This window comes from Syngnathus acus, chromosome 16 (genome assembly GCF_901709675.1).
Source record: "Syngnathus acus chromosome 16, fSynAcu1.2, whole genome shotgun sequence".
Classification (NCBI taxonomy): Eukaryota; Metazoa; Chordata; class Actinopteri; order Syngnathiformes; family Syngnathidae; genus Syngnathus; species Syngnathus acus.
The window spans coordinates 10,362,578-10,377,576 of record NC_051101.1 but is presented as its reverse complement, the minus strand read 5'-3'; the positions used below and the strand labels follow the sequence as shown (position 1 = coordinate 10,377,576).

Genomic DNA, 14,999 nt, shown 5'->3' with positions numbered 1-14,999 from the left:
AGAACATTTCATGATCCAAGGCACACCGCATCCAGCTATTCATCTCCGACTAGATGTGTTTTGGATTAGTGGCGTTGTATATACACAGCGCCACCTGCTGGGGTGTACAAAGATTTGTCCATAATTTTATACCACAACAGATGGAAAAAGAGATAGTCAGAACAAACCGGACAACGTGCACAAATACGTCTTGATAATCATACTTTTTAAGGTATATATATTCTATATATATATTTGCCATGTGATGAGGGAAGATGCCACATGTCCGAATTCCTAACACCACAGCGTCAACATTACATTTTCTAAATAAACATTTGATTAAAAGTTTCATACGTTATTTTGATGACCAATCTGCTCCTAAACATCTTAATATTTGTACATTGTGAATTATATTTTATTTGTAGGTTGTCAATTCATGAAGTTCTGTCAGTCCGTGTCGTTGACTTTCAATTTACGAGGCAGATCTGCCACCTCCAATATGGCGGACGCGCTGACGTTTTGTACCAAAGTGCTAAATAGCTGGTATAAATTATATGTCTATGTACGGATGGTTCTGAACGCTTTATTTTGAATGCCATGTTTGCAATAACACCGGAAGTAGATGGGTAAAGGTCGAAGGTTGTGTTAGAAATAATGGCTGTCTCTTTCGCTGTGATAGCTTTGTTGACTATGAGATGCCGACTATCCCACGATGCTCCGTTGCATTAATACAAGATTTTATCTTGTCTTTTACTGACTATGATGGATTACAGAGCCGTCCTGGAGTTTGCTACATTCACCAGGGCTGCCTCGTTGATTTTGCAGGTGCTGTTTATCTTTCGCAGTCAGGCTATTTCATGTATGGCTGATGTCACTGAGCCATATATAAATGTTATTTGCTATTTTTTTGCTAGCTACATAAAGTTGGAATACCTGGGCAAACACAAGTAAACCCATAAAGGTGTCTAAATCTGAGGTCAGCCGATTTAATCAGCTAAAGTTTCTTTTGTGTCAGATTTTGAAATTATTTTAAAAATTATTTTGTACTATAGTTACTGTAAATGTGTATATTTTGTTTCACTGTTTCAATTCATTTATACGACACTTTTATCAACAGGCTCTCTTGAACGCTGCCATCCCTGACCACGATGCTGATGCGTTCAAGCCCCCACGGACAGCAGAGCCTCTATACTTGGATTCTGCGGTGGAATGGTTATTTGGTGGTCTCAGCCACTGGGACGCCGAGCATTACCTCCTTATCGCAGAAAGAGGATACCTCTACGAGCACAACTTTGCTTTTTTCCCGTTTTTCCCCATCATCTTGCGGGGCCTGGCCGACACGCTGCTATGGCCTCTGGGCGGCTGGTTGAGCGTGCGAGGACGTTTACTAGTGGCAGTCGCTCTCGGGAACAGTACCCTCTTCCTGCTGAGCGTGGTGGCTTTGCACGCGCTCAGTCGGGTGGTTATGCAGGACCGACGTCTCGCCCTGCTTTCCACCTTCCTCTACTGCATCACGCCTGCCAATGTTTTCATGACGGCCGGCTACGCCGAGAGTCTTTTTGCCGCGCTCACATTTGGGGGTATGTTCCTCCTGGAAAAAGGGTTCATCCTAAGAGCCTGCCTGGCATTCAGTATCGCCACAGCGGCGCGATCCAACGGGCTGGTTAACATCGGCTTTCTTCTGTATCTTCCAGCCGTGTATGCCATCTCCCAGATCCGTTTATACCGTTCCTTTGCAAAAGGCTACAGGAAGATCTTCCACTACATTTGGGTCATCATCCGCCTACTACTTACCTCTCTGCTCGGCACAACGGTCATTGCCCTTCCCTTCTGTGCTTTTCAGTATTACGGCTATAGAACTTTTTGCACACCTACAGCCTCCTTAGACAGCATCCCCCTGGCTCTTATCTCCTTGGCTGAGCAGAAGGGCTACCGTATTGCAGATGAAAATAGTCCTCCACCTCTCTGGTGCATGAGACCTCTCCCCTTAATTTATTCTCACATCCAGGACGTGTACTGGAACGTGGGCTTCCTCCGTTATTTTGAACTGAGACAAATCCCCAACTTCCTTCTTGCTTTACCTATGGCGACTTTGGGCGTAATGGCAGCTTATGCTTACTTCCAAGCAAACCCGGAACTGTGTTTCAGACTCGGACTTTGGGAGGCAGATTCCAAGAAAGGCCTGGACAAACCAATACCGGGATTTTTAAACCCAAGAGTATTTGTGTATGTTGTGCATTCTACTGTTCTCCTGGTGTTTGGGACCTTGTGCATGCATGTGCAGGTAAGAATAGAACAAGAGTCAACGATTATTTATCGATCGAACAATTCTCACCGACATGTATTTTGTGGCCAGGTCCTCACCCGATTCATGGCCTCCTCAACTCCCGTGCCCTTCTGGATCAGCGCCCATCTGCTCCTCCTCAACGAGCCACTTCTCCACCGAAGGAAAACATCAATGCCCAACGTTCAGATTAAAACTCCCGCCAAAAATGGATGCAAGCACACACCTCAAAATCCCGTCATTGCATTGATAGCGCATATTAAAATGTGCTCTCCCACCACACAAAGCATCCTGGGCTACTTTCTCTCGTACTGGGTGCTGGGCCTGGCAATGCATTGTAACTTTTTACCGTGGACTTGACTGAGTAAGGCTGAAGAATGCCTGTGTGAAATGACAATTTTTAATAATGCACTGGATACACTGTTAAAAAAACAAAAAACATTTTGTCATGATAATAACAAAAGCCAAAAAGCATGACAAATGTGCCTCATTTGGGTTCTAGAAAGAACTTTAAGTAGATTATGTAAATTACTCGGGATGGGCATTTAACTAAATGACTTGGAGAAAATGAACAATCAATTTAAAGATTGTTATTTTTTAAACATATTTTTAGTAGATCGGGAGAATCTGTGAATGTTTTGAGTTTCTGTTTCCATGCTAGTGTTGTTTTGATGAGAATGTCTAGTTTGATGTTGTCCATTTTTCCATTCCAACTACCACAATCTTCAGAATTCTCAATGATTAATTTCATGCTCATCCTAAACAGCGGATCATTTTTTTATTTTTTATTTGTTCTTCTTATTTATGCACCTTGAAACTTGAATGTTTACTTAATTCTTGTCTTTGTAGCACCAATGATACTGGCGGAAATGCATTTTGCCACAGATGCCACTGTAAATTTGTTTTTAATCTGACTATGTGGATGTGTTGTTAATTCACCTTTCATTTTGAATATGAATTGAAAATCTGATATTAAATTGCATGCATTCTCTGGAACAATTACATTCTATGTGAATTCCTCCATCCATATTTTTTTAGCACCAACCTCACAAACATATTTACAGATGGTGGGAGGTCCCTGACTGGGACGTGTGACGTCATCATAAGTTAAATTGTGTTCAAGGTTATGAACGGCACAAGCACATTGGCATTTCGAATAACTACGGTTACAGTTCACTTTTATTTACTTGATTATATATTTTGTAGAACATAGTAAAAACTCATCTCACATTTTTGTACTCTTTTATGCCATCAATTACCCCAATATGATGTGCAGTAGCTGTTTTCTTACAAATTTTAATTTCCTCCTTAGCTTCTGAATCGTATAAGACACTGGCGTACCTGGCCTTCTAATACTTAAAAAAAAAATATATATATATATTTCAAGGAATATGTTTATTAATGGACATTAACGGCGCTGAGTCGTGACGTCATTGTCGACGGAAAGAGAAAAGCGAACTGCACTGCAGGCTGAAGCATCAAGCTGGTCGCAAAGCTCGTCGGCGTTTCCTTTCGGACTACTATTGGCATGAAATCTTTAATAACCGTAGTGTACATTTGTGGTTTAATTTATAAAAATGTTAACGGGGCTTGGTTGGATTGGGAAGCGGTTTTATGTCGTAAAAATCATTTACGATAGCAGGTCCGCTAGCTAATGTTAGCATTGAGGACGAGAAACATCATTGGGGGATGCTAACCCCAACAAGCCCCCCTTTTCTTTTTTTTGCAATGACTGAGCTCGTTTTCGTTTGAAAGCCCTTCTGCGATATCGTTGCTGGCTGGCTTCTTTATCAATCTCCGAACAGCGACGACGGGCAATTCTAGCTCCAGGATGAGAAACTGTGAGTACCAGCAAATCGATCCGCTGGCGCTGTCTGTGGCACCCGCTTCAGTTCAGAATCACACCGACAAGAAAACGGAGCGTCTGCGGAGAAAATGGGAAGTGTTCCCGGGGAAGAACCGATTTTTTTGTGACGGACGGGTCATCGTGGCCAGACAGAACGGCGTCCTATCTCTGACATTGGGGCTTATTGTTGTCACATGTGGCCTTTTCTTTGCATTCGAGTAAGTGTCAAATTATTATTTCACGACGACCACTTGTTGGTGTACACGTGTCACTGCAAAATGTTTCTTTTATTTCAAACATGCATGCACTTTCTATTTCTAGTTGTCCATTCCTCGTGGAGCATCTGACAGTCTTCATCCCGGTGATCGGTGGGGTGCTTTGTGTGTTTGTGGTCCTCTCCTTGCTGAGAACCAGCTTCACAGACCCAGGCATCCTACCCAGGGCCACTTTAGATGAAGCTGCAGACATCGAGAAGCAGATAGGTAAGATACACCCGTTGCACCAACAGATGGGGTGAAAGAGCTTTGCCATCTGGGGATGGATATCTGTGAGGAACTCCACTCCCAAACTTAAGCAGCTTACGCTTGTGTCATTATTGGAAAAGTACAGCAAGTCCACATTTGCCTCCTAATGTTCTCTTTTAAGATACCTCAGGATCCTCATCGTATCGTCCTCCGCCACGGACCAAGGAGATCCTCATTAACCAGCAGGTGGTCAAACTCAAGTACTGCTTCACGTGTAAAATGTTTCGCCCCCCTCGGACCTCACACTGCAGCCTTTGTGACAACTGTGTGGGTAAGGATATGGTGGCAAGTTGCAAATGTATTCCACCACGCTTCACATAATTGATTATTTCATGAAATGTATAAAAGTACACCAGGTTGGAAAAGGAGAAGAATATGATAATTTACATGAACTAGGGGGAAAACAGGTTAGTCTGTAACAGGTGTCGTAAATTGAGTTTTTAATATTAGTTTAAATATGACAACTCAAATTAGCACTGTATTCTGAATATTTCCATAATTTACCAGGTAAATTTATTTAGGTAAATTTACTCTGCAGTGCACCGAACTATTTATTTTCCACACTTTATTAATCTGAGTCACACAACCAACTTGTTAGTAAAGTGAAAATGTTTTAATGTCTGTTTGGTATGTTTTTCTTTCAGAGAGGTTTGATCATCACTGCCCGTGGGTGGGGAACTGTGTGGGCAAACGCAATTACCGCTTTTTCTACAGTTTCATCATCTCCCTATCTTTTCTGACATCTTTTATATTTGGCTGCGTCATAGCACACATTACCTTGCGTAAGTTTGTCACGCTTAAGCTTCATTGACACATCTGAGTTTTTATAATAGTCTTCTCCCTTTTTAATGCAGGTTCTCAATCGGGTAAAAGCCTCATCCAAGCCATCCAAGAGAGTCCTGCCAGATATCCTTTTTAATTTGCCAACTTTTCTTTTTTTGGGTCTCCTCCAACTGTTTTGGAAGTGCATGCGATCTTGATCACAGGCTGTCGAGCCGTTTTCCAGTCTAAGCCAGTGCTTAATAGGATCAGCGTTAGTTAGTACACAGTGTAGCAGATGGCTTTAAAGCAAAAGGATCAGTAGTTTTGGTCCATTACTTTATAGTCTGCATCGTTTCAAATCCACAACAATTCAACAGCACATCTTTTTTTTTGCAACTATATAATAGTGAAGTTATTCCTTGACTTTGCTTTTATACCGTAGTGGAGCTGGTCATTTGTTTTTTCTCTATCTGGTCTATTTTGGGCCTCTCAGGCTTCCATACCTACCTAGTAGCCTCCAACCTTACTACAAATGAAGATGTAAGTTGCACTATATAACACAATTCTACTGATTTTTTATTTTTCTTTGTCAATACAATAACTTTCTACATTCATTTTATAGATTAAAGGGTCCTGGTCAAGTAAAAGGGGCGCCGAGGAGTCTGGGAATCCGTACACTTATAACAGCATCTTCGCCAACTGCTGCGTGACATTATGTGGGCCCATGCCACCGAGGTGTGTAAACAAACAAGGATATTAACAATTAATGTTGTGAATAAATCATAATGCTAGCTGGAGAGGTTCCCAGAACATACTGCAACTCAGAGCCTTAAATGAATAATAAAAAAATAAAAAAGCAGCTGTGCCAGTTGCACATTGCAATCAATCAATCAACTGTTGTTCTCATGAAAATAATTTGCACGTATGCCCATATGGGCGTGTTTTGACGACTGGTTGAACTCGTCGATTCCACCACAACATCGTCATCTTTTGTGTTCTGCAGCTTGATTGACAGGCGAGGCTTCCTGTCACCGGAGGAGTCCTCCCCCGCTGCACCTGTCTCAGAGATCGAGCTGCCTTCCTTCGCAGCCAAGAATGACACAAACATGGTAGGCTCAACCACATTGTGGTCTTCCCACACCCTTCAGAAGTTTTTTTTTTTTAATGTCCCCAATAGCTTCTCCACTCCCTTTTGTTCGTACAATATATTGTCTCCTTCAAGTCGGCCGTTGGTAGTCGCAGACAGATGGAACGTAAATATGTAAATGTGATAGCAGAATGAATGAATAATGCTGGCCATGATGGCGCTGACCTACATAAGGTATAAGAATGAGATTTCTTTTAAAGTTGGCCAAAATGAAAATAAGTAACAGATTGTATTTGAGTTAGTGACGAAGCAGACTTTCCATACAGCTAAAAATAATTGTTCTTGTTAGTTTCATGTTATTTATTGTTTGGTGGTTGTTGGGAAGAAAGCGGGAGTGCATTTAAAGGCCAGTAACGTGTTTTATGTGACAAAACATGTGTTCTGGTTCTGATATTTGACTGCAGTGGTGGTTTGACTTTTTAGGGAGTCTCCATTTTGATGAGTCGACAGCCTGCATGCAATGCACAAAATATATCAATTTCATTTTTTTCCCCTCTCTGCCATTCATGTTCAACGTATGGAACATTTTAGCATACCTTTAAAAAATTTTTTTTTTTTTTTTTTGTATTTTGGGCGTTGGTCTTGAAATGTATTTTTGCTCCCTTAGTTTCGTCATAAGCCTGATATGACAAAGTCATGAATTAACCAATCAACAGGGATTTATCTTGCCACGGCATTCTTCTCGGTGTGCGTACAGTGCGAGGTTACAAGAAGGTGTGGATGGATGATTTTTCCATGGAAGGAATTAAAACTTGACTCTTGCCTGACGTCGATCCCCTTGACACACACATACTCCAATATCTTGTCAAAAGTCTTCCAAAAAGTGCGATAATTTGTCACCGCGAGATCCATATTTTCCACTCTGCTTCGTCTCCGATGACTTTTGTCCCAGCCACCCAAACGATCTCCTTTTAATATTCACTGTTGTGCTGTATCCATTCCACCCGGCAGGAGGAGACCTGTCAGGATATTTCTTTGTCCTGCACAGCCTGAAAAAACAATGCAGCGTGCATAAGTTTGGATGGTAAGCAAGAGGATCGATCATCTTTCTTTCCTCCATGACGTGCCGCAGAGTTTGTTTTGCTCCGATTTCTGTGACTGCTTTGGAATTTGTTCACTAACGTGAGTGCGCATGCTTCACTGCCATTCGTTCTCCTTCAACTACCACTCACCCATGCCGGGAGCTGGATGATGGCCGCATTTGTTGCCATGACACTTCCTGTCCTCTCTTGATTCGGATGAAATGGGTTGTCTTGTCTATGTCACATCTTACTTGCGTGTGCATGGTGCTGTCAGCAAACATGTACTTGTTTCCCTCCCCCCGAGAGTCGCAGCTTCACATCCATCCTCACCTTGTTCCGTCTGGTTGCCTTCTGCGTGCTCTGTCTGCATTTAACTTTTCCTCTGTGCGTCTCAGCAGACAGCCTGAAATTCACAGTGCTGGATGCCAGCCAAGCTAACCACTAACTGAGAACGACACTTTATTCTTTTTTTGGTCTGCTCCTCACTTGAGCTTTCTCTTCTTCCTCTACACATAGTGCACACAAAGCACCAAAGACGTGCTCGAGAGGATGCTCCACTCCTCCGCCTTTTACGGTCTCTGCCTTCCTGGCACCCTAAAGACCACCCCTCTGGGCCCGGAGGTTCCAAGTGCCCCGGCAGAGACCGAGACGAAGTGCTCGCGCCGGCCTGAGGCCAGCACCCCGTGCTCTCCCTTCTCCAGGAGCAGCACGAGCGACTCGATGCACTCCATCAACCCGGCGTTCCGTTTGGCGTTTCCTTCGCCCTCGCTCGGTCGAGCCGCGCCGGTTCTCGGCGAGCCGCCCGACGTTAGGTTTATCCCGTAACCTTAAGGGAGCTTTTTTTCTCCACAAGTGCTTCTGTTTTCGACTCCAAGCACAACAAGTGAACGTTTAACACTCCTTTGCACTTTTCACAGTCCAGAAGCCTCAAGCCATAGAATCAGGTCAGCCGCAGTGTTTAGTTTCCTGCTCGCATCTTATGCAAACCGCTTTCGAAACCTGTGAACAAATGTCAGTTTGTGGATGACGGAAGGAGAAAATAAGCAATTTGTTTCAGGAATCGCTCCCTTGACAGGATTTTTTTTCATCAGGCGTTACCAACTTTGGCAAAAAGTAATCGATTAAATTTATGGGTTGTGATGGACCAAGGACAGGATATCACGGTACTAATATTAGGCCTGATTTTATTTTTTTTAGTCCCAAAGGTCTGCTCACAGCTAGTTTGCTGCCCAGTATTTGGGAACCCCTGCTTTTGTGTGGACTGCTAAAAAAAAAAAATCAGAGAGCAAGATGCAGTTTTTTTTTTAATCGGTATGATTTGTTGTTTTCTCATCTGTTCTATATTTTGTCTGTTTATGACCAAAAGATCATATTTTTTGAAAGCATAACTTATTGCATTGAATATGTATTAAACTGAAATCAAAGCAAACCATACTGCTGGGCCCCAGAGGGAAATTAAAAAGCCGCGGTTTCCTTCGCCTCGGGGCTTTTTGACGGCATTTGAATAGACGCGGCATTTGTTTGTGGTTAAAGGTGTCGATGGTTTATAGGCCAAGTTATGTTTGGAATCTAGACAGTATCGCGTCACGTCGTCATTTTAATGTCTTTATAGTTTCTACTTGTACCGGTTAGCACGTCTGCATCACAGTTCTGAGGTTTTTCAACCTTGATTCCGACCTTTCTGCATGACCTTTAGTTTTGCCTGATACATGTTAGCTTCATTGAAAACTCTAAATTGTTCATGGCTGTATATGTGAGTGTTATTGGTTACGTATTCAAATGTCACTTTGGATAGATTCCAGTTCACCTACAATCCCAAATTGGTAGAAAAATGTGATCTCTCACATAACAAGCTTTAGTTTTCGCCACTAGGGGGCGGAATGTGCACAAGGATTGTGCAGTCTCCTTAGACAGCAATCCTTAAGTAATAATATATAGTACAAGTTGACCAAAAGGCCTTTATGAATATTTTATTTTAAATTATGTAAATGGGCATTAAAGCTGCACATAGGTTTTTGACTTGACATGTGACAGTGGAGCTGTTAATAAAACAATCACGTTGACAAATGTTGCTTCTCTTTGTTCTTCCTTTCCCAGAATGATTTTCTCAATTGTGGTGACAGTAAATCAGCGATAGTTGGGTTCATGGAAACAATGAGAAGGCGCATGTTGAGCGCACGTGTTCTTCAAAGTGCGTGTGAATGTGATCTCACAATATGGACGACAGGCGAGCCAAAGCTACACTGGAAGGCAGGTGAGGAATGTGTGTGTGTTTGTTGCTCAGATACAATGTGTGCAACATCTCATGGTCATCCCCATCGCCAGAACAGATGCAGTTGCTGTAGATGAGAATTTGACTTTGGGAGTTGCCATCTAAAAAAGAACACCATGTTTCAATGGCACAACTGGTTTTGCTTGGCACTGCCTATGTCCCAGTGTTTATGCTGTGCCCAGTTATGCTTCTAAGTAACTGTTCAGCCTGTAATTACCCGTCATGAGAAGCAAAGAAAAATTTGCGTGGAGGCTGAGGATCATAATGGTTGGTCAAATTTGCAGCCAACTGTCAGGTGTATCCAAGATTTGTCATGTGAATAGAAGCTGGATAAACTGGTCCATAAATAAAAATGTACATTCCATACGATCAACTATTTACATGCTAGACCATTCAAAGCAGCTGTGTGGCCCAGTCCGATTCTATATATCAAACCCTTACTGGACTTTAAGGACCTGGATTCGAAATGTGATAACGTTCATGGATTCATTCGTTATACGACCATTGCACTTCAAAAGACTCCACGGGTAAGTCTTGGCCGTTTGGCAAGCGATATAGCACAGTCGAAGTTAAAACAGATGAGCAGACTTTGGCTTGGTCCCTTGCAGAGGGAAAATGCCAAAGTTTCACAGACTCAGCAGCTGCGTTGTATTTTGAAGTCGCCAGCACGAGCACAAATGATTTGCAAGAGGATCGGCGATAACTTGATCTAACTTGACAATACAAGTAGAAGGTTTGGACGCGACGGCTGCAAAGGCTCAGGGACTTGGCGTGCACATCGATGGGATTTCGTGCTCTTTAACCTCAAGCGGAGTAGCCGAGACAAAAAAGGCCACCCAGTCAGCTGGACCAGTGGCCAGATTGCAGAATAAGAGGGTGTGCTTAAAATTAAAATAGATTTTTTTTTATATATATAAAAGAAGAGCTCAGACAAGACTTGGAGGGTGGATAAGTGCTGAGCTTTGCTTCTTAAGTTCTAAAATTCCAAGGGACGGGCGATGATTGTCACTGTCGACGCAATTTTCGTCTCTTATACTTTTTGTTTTGGTGACTGAACTCAAAACATTGGTTACAGCTGCACACTGTAATTAAATCCAACACCAGATCTGCCTTTGCAGACAAAATATTATAATATTCAGTTTTGATCAGCGAGCCTGCGGTTTTAGTACCCGGGGATCCACCTGGGGATTTACCATACTTAATCCATTTCATAATACAGATGTAATTATAGTCATCAATCATCATAACCAAAACAAAAATGTTGTACAACAAGCATGCATCATGCACATGACCCAGAAAAGTTCAGAATTAATATTTATTAATCAAAAGTGAATAAATTACAAAGTCATGACAACATATACTAAATGCTGAAATCTGATTGGACAAGAGAAATCTAAACATCCTCATGTACTGAGAAGAAATATTAGAATTTATTTGCTAAATGTAGCTCAGTGCTAGTTTGGCTAGCTCTGGTGAGTGAAACTATTTAATTAATTACACTTTACCACATCTGATTTGATTAACACTGTAATCATATTCCCTGGGGATTCGAGTGTCACTATGATACTTACATGCCTTGTGATTGGCTGGTGAAGGGAGCTGAGATAAGTTGATTGTAATGTTAAAATCGGAAACCTTCGTCAATCGTGAGACTAATTGTATGTTGGATCAAACCGACTGTACTGCATTCCACGACTGCAGGGACATGCAAAGTATGTCGAACCGAGAAGCGGGTTCAACGTAACTCACTATTTTCATCTTTATTCCACCTTTTTTTGTGTGGTAACTTTACTTTTTTCTTTTATTATTATTTTGTCTGTACACAAATTTGTACCCTTCCGTAAAGATGTAAAACACACCCATGGAGTTTAGATTTTGGATATCCCAGATGCTCACTGAGTTAGTCTTGTGTCTTGTAAGTCACATGTCAAGTTTTTGAGTCCTGAGAGGCACACATTCACATTTGAAAGTGTGCTGGGATTCCAATTTGAGCGATTTCACTGAAAACTAGGAATTGTTAAAACTTTAAGACTGTAAAATCTCTGATAATATATTTTAAAAAGAGCTTTATCATTGTAGCATATGCAGATGGCATCTAGGTGTTATTAGCACTATAGCAAAAGCTGTTTGTTTGCATAAACTTTTTTTTCTTTTTACTTCATGTCGGGTGATACAGGATTTTTAAAATTGGAGAGATCCCACACAAATCGCGTGTGCGTGATGTACTCGAGATAACCAACATGGCACGCCACACACGTGAAGATTTCGCCACCAACAATTCCTTCGTCTCCTCACCAAGACAAAATGTTTTATTGTAGTACCAAGACTTACCTGTGAGAGGCAGCATAGATAGATAGGTAGATTTAAAAAAAAATCATCGAGACTGGCAGAAAATACTTAAAAATTAGATCATAGAGGAGGCCAGGTTTGGTTTTATTGTATGTTTAACTCCAATGTGTTTGCAAACTCCTCCTTGTCACTTTATTGTGGTGACTAATTTATGAGACACAAACAGTTGCTTCTCTTTTTGTGTCTTTCGGAAACATCTTGATTGACTGTTTTCACGTCACAGCTAAGAATTCCGTTGCTGAACTCAGTGTTGACCACACACAACAAGATCATAAATAGGCTACTCAAGATATTTAGCATCTACGATTGTCGGCCATTATCGAAGGCGGTGAGCACACCAAAAGATAATCACTCAGGATGATATTTCAGACATCCAACAAGCTTTGGCAGACTTCAATTGGAAGAAAGTATGAACAGTGATATATGACTCAATTATTGGTTTGTCTGTACACTGTTGAAAGCATTTTCCTCTAACCCATAAAACTTAGCATCTCTTCCAAGAAACAACTCGATGTGATGGCTCCACTTTAGTGAGCCGTTGTCATTTGTGCAGTAGCAAAACAAAGGGACTCACACCTAAAGTTAGCCGACATCACTTTGTGCCGCTTATCGAAAATGTCAAGTATCTCTGATGCAACGCAGCAGGTCGTTAAATCTGAGTGGAAGGAATTGCTAGCTAGCAGCCAAGTATACGCCCCTACCGCTGAAACGAGACACTGCGGAACTCCGTGGCTAACTTTCTCTTGGCGGATAACTTTTCGCAATCCCGCGTTGCTGTATGACCAAAATAACATGCTGCCTCTCTGCGAGAACAAAATGTCTGCCATCAACGATGTGTTTTTTTGGCCTCCATTTTGTTTTGACTACCGTCAGAATAAATGTGTGTTTAGCAATGCGTCCTTCCGAGTTCGAGTGTGAGAAGGCGTTCCTGATTTCCATGCACGATAATTAGGTATGTGTGTGGGTTTGTGTCATGTGCAGCTAGGGAATGTAAATGACTCTCATGTTGGTGTACAGAATTAACTGTGTTTGGTTTGGCTCTGGGTCAAATTGATCCAACTTCATGGGTGGGTCAAAAATTTTTTTTAAGAGTCTTCAACACAAGTCGCACCATTCAAAAATGCATCATAAAGAAGAAAAAATTCTTTTGTGGGAAATTTACATAAACTGAGACCAAGAATAGTAAAGCTCGGACTCTACCCTAATTATGGCGCGTTTGAAAATACACTCCAAACGCTCTCTTCCAGTTTCATTTTCGGGAAAAGGCAACTGACAAAAGATTTACTCGGTTGTGTAACTTCATACTTGACAGGTACAAGCACTCCAGAGACTATTGGTGTGCAAACAATGAAAACATCAATGTCATTTTTGTTTGTTCTTTCAGTTCAGAGAGGGCAGGGCTTGGTCACCAAACGCACGGGAAAAGAAAAAGCTGCATGACAAAAAAATGCAACTTTTTTTTTAACCTCCACTTTAATTATTTTGTCAATTGATTTTGATTCTTTTTTTATGTGATAGCAGTATTTTTATATATCAAGCATCATTTAATTTTGCACAATATACAATTGTAATGTGTTCAGTGGTTAGCATCTAGCTCACAGTTGAAAGCTTCTAAGTTTCATTCTTGCCTTACCCACATCAGAACCGTGTGCATGTTCGGTTCATTGAAGACTCCCATTTGTCCATAGTGTGAAAGGTTGTTTGTCTATATGTGCACTGTGGTTGCCTAGTGACCTCTCTAACATTTGCCCCACCTCTTGCCCAGCTCGGAGAGGCCCCAGCTCGCTTGCAACTGTAATGAGGCCAAGCAGTATATAAAAAAAAAGAAATAAAACATAGATTAGGCGGCAAAATGTGTTTTATAGTACACATAAAAGACTCCCGCTAATTAATATATTACTAATACTGGACGATTAGGGTACAAAGTACGATCATTTGACCACAATTTGCACTTCTGCTTGACCTCATTGTACCATAATTAACCTTTTAATGAGCTCTTGCAAAGTATCCTCCATAGAACTCTCAAAATATTGCGAGTCAAGTTGTAGTGTGGTTTTTAATGCGCATTCTAGAGTGTATTTTATTTTATTTTTTTTGTACATTGAATGTTATTTACAGTGCTGGCTGTGACATAGTGCAGGAATCCTTCAATGGTAAACACCTGATTTGCGGTTATGCAATGACCAATAAAGGCCGTCGGACTTCAGACACTTGGATGTGGCTCAGGTTTATGTAGCAATGACAATAAAATGAGAGCAGCAGGGGGAAAAAAAGACACGATGACCGACAGATAGCCGATGAATGCTGAGTCACTGTAAGGGCATGACCAGACATAACGCTTATTTGACTTACTGCACGCTATATTGTTTGCCAGGGTAATGTTCCAAAGGACAGAAAAAGCAAGTTCATGGCAGAATGTCACTACATCTGACACACACAAAAAAAAAAAAAGGAAGCGTACAGTAAAAAAATGTGTGTATATCTTTTTTTCTCACTCTGAAACATGACGTCGGGCGTCTGACCTCCAGCTGCTTTTGAAAGCTTCGCTGCTTGTAACTCACAGCAGCTTTTGGCCATGTGTGCTCTGTGTGCCTTTTTCCCCTGTTGCTCGTGAAAGTCAAACCTGCCCCCACAACGCATGAATCTTCTTAACAAACGAAAAAATGACTGCTTCTCTCATCTAATTTTAGATAAGTGACCAAATCAATACGTTTTTACGAGATGTTTGGTTGATTTTTCTCTCTGATTTTAAGCCAAAATTTGAGATAGCAGCCTTATGTTTACTGTTAGACTAAATATAAAATAAAATTGCGT

At 41.4% G+C, this 14,999-nt stretch overlaps 2 protein-coding genes across 3 annotated transcripts; both read left to right on the top strand.

Annotated features, from left to right (window-relative positions):
- The first annotated feature begins 605 nt into the window (after nucleotides 1–605).
- Nucleotides 606–3,265, top strand: pigv (phosphatidylinositol glycan anchor biosynthesis, class V). Its single transcript, XM_037274426.1, has 3 exons — nucleotides 606–804; nucleotides 1,097–2,263; nucleotides 2,336–3,265. The coding sequence occupies exons 1-3, from the start codon at nucleotides 739–741 to the stop codon at nucleotides 2,621–2,623; spliced, it is 1,521 nt and encodes a 506-aa protein (XP_037130321.1). The 5' UTR covers nucleotides 606–738; the 3' UTR covers nucleotides 2,624–3,265.
- Nucleotides 3,266–3,704: 439 nt separating this feature from the next.
- zdhhc18a (zinc finger DHHC-type palmitoyltransferase 18a) lies at nucleotides 3,705–9,586 on the top strand. Of its 2 annotated transcripts, XM_037274467.1 has the most exons (10): nucleotides 3,705–4,327; nucleotides 4,431–4,591; nucleotides 4,755–4,904; nucleotides 5,278–5,415; nucleotides 5,488–5,539; nucleotides 5,833–5,935; nucleotides 6,018–6,130; nucleotides 6,399–6,504; nucleotides 7,494–7,566; nucleotides 8,081–8,202. In XM_037274467.1, exons 1-9 carry the CDS (start codon nucleotides 4,095–4,097, stop codon nucleotides 7,533–7,535), a joined length of 1,098 nt encoding a protein of 365 aa, XP_037130362.1. In that variant the 5' UTR covers nucleotides 3,705–4,094; the 3' UTR covers nucleotides 7,536–7,566; nucleotides 8,081–8,202. The 2 variants fall into 2 exon arrangements, with proteins under 2 accessions (XP_037130362.1, XP_037130360.1); XM_037274465.1 differs by lacking the exon at nucleotides 7,494–7,566 and having other exon boundaries at nucleotides 8,081–9,586.
- The last annotated feature ends 5,413 nt before the right edge of the window (nucleotides 9,587–14,999 follow it).